The sequence below is a fragment of the Fukomys damarensis genome, unplaced genomic scaffold, assembly GCF_012274545.1.
Source record: "Fukomys damarensis isolate Sample0158 unplaced genomic scaffold, DMR_v1.0_HiC HiC_scaffold_119, whole genome shotgun sequence".
Taxonomy (NCBI): Eukaryota; Metazoa; Chordata; class Mammalia; order Rodentia; family Bathyergidae; genus Fukomys; species Fukomys damarensis.
This window is the reverse complement of record NW_022901031.1, coordinates 1-9,352: the sequence shown is the minus strand read 5'-3', so window position 1 is coordinate 9,352 and position 9,352 is coordinate 1. Positions and strand designations below refer to the sequence as shown.

At 33.7% G+C, this 9,352-nt stretch overlaps 1 protein-coding gene across 1 annotated transcript; it reads left to right on the top strand.

The window, feature by feature from the left end:
* The first annotated feature begins 228 nt into the window (after positions 1-228).
* LOC104852735 (olfactory receptor 7G2) lies at positions 229-1,047 on the top strand. Its single transcript, XM_010610512.3, has one exon. The coding sequence runs from the start codon at positions 229-231 to the stop codon at positions 1,045-1,047; it is 819 nt and encodes a 272-aa protein (XP_010608814.3).
* The last annotated feature ends 8,305 nt before the right edge of the window (positions 1,048-9,352 follow it).

The window sequence follows — 9,352 nt, the reverse complement described above, 5'->3', positions numbered from 1 at the left end:
GAGGCAAAACTCCAAACTGCCAGATGTCCATGGGATGTTTTTGCCTGGTGTAGTCCATTGATTTACAGCCATTGGAGTTTTTATAATATATTGTTTTGTCACCATGTCTAAAATAGACCATCAAATAATGGAAGCTAAAACCAAAACAGTTACTTCAGAATTTTTTTTCTCCTGGGACTGACAGATAATTTAGAACTGCAGCCCCTAATCTTCAATCTGTTCCTGTCCATGTACCTGGTCACTATCCTAGGAAACCTACTCATCATCCTGGCTGTCAACTTTGACTCTCACCTCCACACCCCCATGTACTTCTTCTTCTACAGCCTGTCCCTTAATGACATATGTTTAAGTGCTTCAATGGTTCCAAAGATGATGATGAGTATCCAAACACAGGATCACAGCATTACCCAAACAGGCTGCCTGGCTCAGATATGTTTAGTCTTGGTTTTTAGTGGTTTGGAGACTTGTCTCCTTGAAGCAATGGCCTATGACCGCTATGTGGCCATCTGCCATCCCTTTAGATATGCAGTTATCCTGAACATCTGCATGTGTGTTTCACTGACTCTCTTCTCCTTGTTCATTAGCATCATGGATGGACTGCTACACAGGCTGATGATGTTGAGGCTGTCATTCTTCACAGAACTGAGAATCCCCCACTTTTTCTGTGAATTTGCCCAAGTTATCAGGCTCACTTGTTCTGACACTTTGGTAGATAACATTGTCATATATATTGCAGTATGCATTTTCGGTGGTGTTCCTGCATTTGGGATCATTTTGCTTTATGTTCACATTGTATCATCTTTGTTGAGAATGCCCTCGCCTAAAGGAAAATATAAGGCTTTTTCTACCTATGGCTCTCATCTCTCAGTTGTTACCTTGTTATATGGGACAGATTTTGAAGTGTACATTAGTTTTTCAGTAACTGACTCAATGCAAAAAGTTGCAATGGCTTCAGTTATGTATTATGTGGTCCCTCAAATGGTGAACCCCTTCATCTATTGCCTGAGGAACAAGGACATGAAGGTCACTTTGTGGAAACATTGCTAGAGTAGCCTCTCTTTGGTGATATGTTATTTGCTCTTACTTATATAGAATAGGTTAAAATTAAAAGGTTCTGGATGAGTCAGAGTGTCCCTACCTAAAATTAGTAAGTAATGTAATGGCCCATTGCAATTTATTTTGGATTAAATCCTAATTTTGCCTTTGTCAAAGTCTCTGATATTTTAAACATAATCACAGTTCTAAGTATTAATTGTTTCTTGGACCTCATGTAGGAAAGCCTGGGCAATGATGCTGGTTGTGTGTGTGTGTGTGTGTGTGTGTGTGTGTGTGTGTGTGTAAACTCTTACTCTATCAATCAAAGCAACCAGTGGTTATAGGCCACAATTTTTCAATGAAGTCACTCTGCATCATTTGATTGGAGTCTTTAGAATTATATTCTACCCATAATCCTACTGTGAGCAAAACAAATTCACTTTTATGCCCTGTGAAGTTAAGAATGAGTCCTGATCCCAGAATACTATATCGTTGTAGTTTAAAATTCTATCAAGCATATTCAGTTTGATTATATATACAACTGGCATTATAGGATGATATTAGTCTTTTGAGATAGTTAATAAACTCAAAAAAAAAGATACTTATCTGTCATGACAAAGACCTAAGAAACAGGGAATGTGCTAGCAGAGAGTAGGGTGCTTTCAGTCCTGCCTGAAATGGCCTCGTGCTTGCACTTGCTTCCATCTGGGTTCTCAAATGATTGCAGCAAGTGTGTGTATTAGATGTCACAGTCTGATAAGGCACCACAGATACAAAAAAAGTGAGTCCTTACTTGGGTGTGTTGATGAGCAACTTTCCTTGGGTCAACCAGACTGCATCTCCATACTACCTTACCTGTTGACCCTCAACGCATGTTCTAATCCTATCCTACAGAGTTGTGATTATCTTATTTGATAAATTGGAGAATGGTAAGCATTTTCAAAGGGGGATTTTTAGATAAATGCTTTTACTCCATTACCTACGTGGGCCCTAAGTTCTTTCTTATCAGACAGACAGAAAGAGAAGATTGTAAAGAAGGAAGCATTGTAATCATGCACATAAGAATTGGCTCAACACTTCCAGTACTGGATCACCAGTATTTGCTTATCTTTTCCATGTAAAGTATCATTTTTATAGGACCATAGTGCATTTTTATCAAGCTTCTACATGCTCTGTGCAATTTATTAAATAAATCTGCTTCTGTTTAACCTTGTTAAAGTTCAAAATAAGTGGAAGAATTCCATATCTTTTTGTTACTTGTAATATTGTGTTCAGAATAAACTCTGAAAATGTGCTTAGAAGTTAATAATTTATTTTAAATATCCATATATTTATATTATGCATGACATTAAAATGAAGAACATTTCTGATAGTGGTGAAATTGTGTTAGTTGTTTTTCTGTTATTGCAAATAAATAAATTTTGTTTGAATATGCTCTACCACATTTCCTGAAGGAAAGGAAACATAATTTAATTACTGGGGTAAATCTGTTGGCTATAACAGTGCAACTTTTAAATTTGTTGCAGTTCCAAAGACATTTTATAATAGGGTTTACCAATTTACACTTTTGTTAGGTATTCCTAGTTTTCAATACCATCCCCAGACATTCTCCATTGCTCTAACAATGGGTTTAAGATAGCATTTCCTTAACTTAATTTTTTGTTATTATGAGATAGTGGAGTCTTTTTACATATTATGAGTCATTGATTTTCCTCTGTTGCCAATAGGAGGATAAATGTACCATCATATGTTCTTTCAAGTGAACTTCTTATCTATGCCTAAAAAATGAATTGAAGTCACCGTGGTAATGCATGTCTGTGATTCCAGCACTCTTGGAGGCTCAGGAAGGAGGTTCACAAATTCTAGCCTGACTTGGGAAAAATAGCAACATGGGTAGAAACTGTATCAAAATAAAAAATAAAAAAGAAGTGATAATTTAACTCAGTACACAATTTATTGGTTCAATCCATGATATTGCAAAAAAAGTTCACATTAGTTATGTATGTAATTGGAATATAAATCATTTGTATTTTGTATATATTGCTAAAATTGCTTAGGAACACTTCTCATTTTAATGTGCTTTATAATAATCAATTGAGGCCCCTACCTGGTTAGTTATAACATGGCTCGATTTTTCTATATTTCTTCACATAGTCTGCATTTAATATATTGAGATTGTAGGAGATACTGGGTTTGTAAAAGAGCTTTAGTCTTTCTTTTTGTAATTGATGCTGAAATTTATATTTGCCTTTGATATGAAAATCTAAATTCATTTTTAATTATTTGCAACTTTGTATGAAATTGGTCCATTCCCTCAGTGTAAAGCCCATTCAGTAGTTAAAATAAACCTTCATGTATGAAAGTGGTGACTTTCTGGGCTTCTCTGAGTTATGATTTTTGTTTCTATTCTTGCTATTCTGCCACGTGTCTTAATCACTGACGCACAGCAACTGGATAAAATTAAGATTTCTTTAATAAAAAATATCCACATCTTTCAAAATTTACAGTCACAAAATTATATTTTACAACAGCTTAACTGTTTTTCTGATAGCTTATAATTTTCCGAAAATATGATGGTATTTGCAAGTAGGAGTCACTGAGGAAATTATAGCAAGGAAAGAAAGAAATATCAGTCTCCTCTCTCTGTCTTGGGAAATAGTACAAAGTAGTTTGGCATGTGCACACCAAAAAGAGGGTCATCATTGGGTCTCAATCTCTGGAATCTATATCTAGAGCTTGACAACATCTAAAACTTTGAGAACTAAGTTTCTTCTTTTTTAGCCTACTCAGCCTACGATATTTTTATTAGCACCAGCTGTTGACTGAGATTTGCATTCATCCATGTTTAGAAGAGCAATAAAGAGGAGATGTAGGTATGGAAGGTAAGGAGTTGTACCTTCAGCAGTGATGGAAAGAGTTGTTGCTCTAGCAGTTATTTGCATATTTGGTGATTCACTCATTACAAAATAACTGAGTGAAAAAAAGTAAAAAACAGTGAGTCTGTGAATATTCCAGACTCTCCTGACAAAAATTTACTCTCCTGCCAACAATGGACAAGGATTCTTTTTCCACACATCTTTACCAAAATTTCTTATATACAATAAACCATACATAAATAATGCAACTACTTTGCCACAAATAATGATAAATTTCAGATATTTGAGGTAAATTGATCCATCTCAAGACCCAAGATATGGTACAAGTATAACATGCCTTCTGTTTTTCAGAATTTATGGATAAAGTTAGATATTGTTTTTGGGGGAATAATTATTCTGAAGATACTGAGTAAGTAACACACACACACACACACACACACACACACACACACACACACACAAATTTGCAATTGACAATAAGCTCAAGACCCAAGAGCCATGTCAATGAATTCTACAAATGTTTAAAGAAATTTTATCAATTTTTTTTACAGTGCTACGGATCAAACCCGTGGTCTCCACACTGATTTAAATTGAGCATTTTACATTTTGCGACAGGGTCTTTCTAACTTAATGAGGTCACCCAGGTTGGGCTCGAACTTGTGATACACTGCCTCAACTTCTTCCTTGAGTGCTGGGATTATAGAAATATGCTAGCTAAGAACTTGTATCAATTATTCTCAAAGACCTGCTAAAGTGTAATAGGAGTGAATATATCCAAACCCCATTTAAAATGCTATCTTTATACTCTTACCAAAGCAAGAAAAGACAGTTAACTTGAGAAAATTGCAGGGCTGTTTCTCTGAAGAACAAAATGTAAATCCCTTAATAAATGCAGCCAACCAATTCAAAAAAATGTGAAGACCATGCTTTGTCTGGCTGACAGAAGGACTGTTCAACATATGCCCTAATGCATATAAATCAATCAATTGACACAAAATGTTTTTCTTTGGACACTCTGCAAATCACAAGCTATCAGGAAAACCATAGCCCAAAGTATTATTTCTGAGATTTATTATGGTGATTCTGAGCTAGCATATTGCATGAGAATTAGCGGAGAACTTAAAAAAAACTACAGAATGATGAGCTACACACCTAGAGTGTTAGATTCAGGAATTTGGACATAGGTTGAAGTTTTCACTTCTAAAAAATTCCCAAATGCTGCTTCTGCTGAATTTGATGCAACCCTTGAAGTTCACCATTCTTAAACAGTGGCCATTGTGTTCTAAACAAAATTCAACAATCTAGAATACACCGTGACTTACTTTTCAGCACTTATTTTCTTTTAAGTTATAGACAAAATGAAAAAATGGAAACAAAGTGTTTGTAAATGGGGAGAAGAGGAGGGGGTGAAGGGAGGGCATGGACAAGGGGAAAAAATGAGAACCAACACCTGTCATGTAAAGGTACAAAATCCCAATAATGAATGTAATTGTACTGTATACCTTAAATGTACCAATAAACTCAATTAACAAAGAAGATTGATTTCAAATAGAGGATAGATTTACTTATCATCTGTCTGTGTAAATATAGCTTCATCTACCCATCTAATAAAGGTGATAATGAACTTGCCACAAACACTGCAATCATTTAAGGCAACTTCTATGTAAATTGTCTGATTCTCTTTTGCATATTATAAACAAGTTTCTAATATGTTCTCTATTGTTTACATAGACTACTTAACCAGTATCTAAAAATGATTTCCACTTAAATCTTTTTTTGGAGGGGTACCAGATGTTGAGCTTGGGCCATTTTGCTTGTGAGGCAGGTGCCATAACCACTGAGCTAAATCCCCAGCTCCTCTTGAACCTGTTTCTGCCAAATTTTACAAACTTTATAGAAGTAACCTGTCGTCCTGTATTCTTGTATATGTGTGGAATAATAGAATATATTCTATAAATGGCAAACACTCAAAAAAGAAAAGAAATAAGAAGAATATATAGTAATACCTCAGTTCATGAATGCTGCCTTTTGTCAACAATATGTCTCACAAACGTAAGTGTTTGGGAAAATTTGATTCTTTTTGCAAACTGCACATCATGTGACAACATGACCATAGCCATCTTCCCAGCAGGAGCACAGATGTGGTCCTTTCCCAAAATCATGAGAATGAATATTGTGAACTTTGTATATATATGTTTATATGTAACATGTCACACATTACATGTTATATATAGGTTTAAATTTAAAATGTTTTGGTTATCAATATGGTTACAGAAAATTATAAATTAATAGAAAAGCATTTATTCTGTTGTGTACCTGGTAAGTATTGAAGTAAAAGTATAAGTTTTTAGAAAGCTACTGTAGTTTAGCTGGAAGATAAACTACAATTGTTAAAACAAGTAATGTTTGTTCTGGGATAGATACCACAATCCTAAGTGTAAAAATGTGTCAGAAAATGTGAACAGTGAAATGGAATGCTTTATTAATTGCTGAAGTGGCATTAGAGTAAATGAACAGATTACCAGTAAAAAGTGCTAAATAACAAAAATTAACTTGATTTATTATCCACATGAAAGGCAAAATATTAAATTTCACACAAGAAACTTCAATTAAAGCAAGATCAAAAATTTTTTATGGATCAAAATAACGATTTCAATATTAAGACCACCTTAGTATAGACTGTGAAGAAAATAACAAACTCAACCATCTTAAAAATAAGGGCTGGGGATTTAGCCCAGCGGTTTGGTGGCCTGCCTTGCAAGTGCAAGGACCCGAGTTCAATCCCCAGTATAAAAAAAAAAGCACTTAATGGGATCTACTGAATAATGTAACACACATGCTAAAGGAAATGCATGCCTAAAGTACAGATTTACCATATATATAGCAGTCTTTAATATATACATAAATATAAGTAATATAAAATACATACAATAAAAACTGCTATTATATGTGGATAAGAAATATTAGGAATTTATTTAAAAAAGACAAGCTCAGTGGAATATCACAAATATGCATATTTCAAAAATGATTCATAATTAATTAAGTGATATTATACATTATAAGAATAATGAAAACAAATTACAGAGTATTTCATTTCTTTGTTAGAAGCTAAATCTTCTCCACATATTTCATGATATCTGGAATTCTGGTTTTTATTTTATGTGGGAAAATATACGCTATATTTGAGAGTGTGAGTAATGTAACTTCAATTATTAAACCAATGTTATAATATGCATATAGAGGCATGATTTCTAGAGTATCATTTATGTTGACTGAAGATAAATTTTTGTTCTTCATATTCAACTCAGAATTCTATTCTGTTTTCTATGCTCCTTGCTGACTGTCAAAAGTATAGGCAGGACCATGATTGCTTAAAATGGACAGATTCGTCATAATATAGTCAATAGTTTTTGTCACATGAGGAGGCTATCATTTGAATTTACATTTCTTAATTTATTTTTACTTTTTTAGTCCATGTTCACAGAACACAATGATTGCATTCACCATGGAGAGGTGGTGCACGGACATAGCACATTTTAATTATTTTTATGGCTCCCTATTTCCCCTTCACTCTCTTCACTTTTTAGTTGAGCTGCTAACTCAATTACAAAACTAGCAAAACTCAGACATTAGCAGATATCACCAGATGCTCCATAGTTTCAGTTCAATGTCTGACCATAATTTCACCATTGGAATCGATACTCCATGTTAGTGTTGATTTTAAAACCTTTCATACCTCAAAACTTCTATAGTCTCACATGTTATCCAAACTATTGTACAATATTTAAACTCCACCTACATGACTTTATAATTTACTACATATATAATTTAAAATTCATTGAAATATGGAACTGAATTTCTTCAAAATTTAACCTTAGTGTCTTTAGAAAATAGGTAGAATGTACTGATACTTCAATGGGCTTATAAAACAAAGTCAGTTGTTCCATTTATGACAAATAAAACAGGAAACTGAAGAAATACAGTCAAATGATGGTAGTCAGAAAAAAAAACAAATATTGCAAATATGACATGGTGACTGATTAAAGCCACAATATTCTAAAGTAAGTAAGTATTTCCTTTCTGTATGTAATGAGAACACAATATTCTAGATTATTCAATAAAGGCAGAGGCATAACTTCTTCATTTGAGAAATATGAATTAACTCTTGAGTTGAATGCTGCCTACATTCATTCTTGTGGACTAGAACCGAGGATAATTTAAGAAAAAATGTTCAAGGAAGTAAATACTCTAATTGATTAATTAGGATATGGGTTTATGGTGTACTCTAGTCACAGAGCAACATGAGCCAGCAGATAGTTCACTAGTGAATTCTTAGAGCAACTGTGAAACTTTGAGGTCAGAAATCAGTCCCAAATGCTTAGATACACAGCAAGAAAATATTGGAGGATGAGAATTGATGAAAATGGACACAGAGATCCTCTTTGGGTTATTTTTCTATAATCAGAGAAAAGACGGCACCTACAATATAGTTAAAGTATGGTGAGATGTCCAGAGTACTTTTTATTTTCAAAAATAACTTCATATATATTACATGTAACCAGAATGAGCTAATATTAGAGTAAGTGGATAATTTGGAAGAGATCTGAAGAAAATTATAGACCTCTATTCTTGAGTTAGTGAAATGCATTAGTGGGAGTGTTGGGTTTTATTGAAAGCACATACAACTAAACAATTTCTTTCAAGAAACTATGACAAGTAATTTAAATTGGAAGCAAAAGTAATTTAAAGTTATCACAAGTATATCTTCCAGAGTACATAACCACACACAGAAGTCCTTCCCTTAATGAGGTAGGTAGCCTATCATATAAAAATAAAATATACAAATATAACAAACAAATAATGAAGTGGGAGAAAGCATAAAATGCAGACACTCCTGCGAACATAGAGATGAAAAAAATTGTTGGCATTTAGAAGAAAGAGGCCTATAAACAAAAAAAAACAGGCTGAGATAATCAGAAATATTCTATCCCTTTAGTACAACCACTATGGAAATCAATATGGAGATACCTCAAACAAATAGGATTAGAGATTCCATTTGACCCAGCTATTCCTCTGCTGGGTATCTTTCCAAAAGAATTTAAGGAATCATATCACAGTGATATATACATACCCATATTTATAGCAGCACAGTTTGCAAAAGCTAATACTTGGAAATAGCCCAATTGCTCATCAGTTGGAGAGTGGATAAAGAGGATGTGGTTTTTCTATGAAATGAAATACTACTCAACCATAAAGAATGAGAAATCAGAGTCATTCATAGGAAAATTGATTCATATTGAGGTCGTACTCATTTTTTAATTGAGTTTATTGGTACATTTTAGGTGAGGTCATACTCCTAAGTGAAATATATGTCACACATGTGTAAATACCGAATAGTCTCTGTGGTATAAAAAACTAAAACTGTAAGTGAGATCCTAATT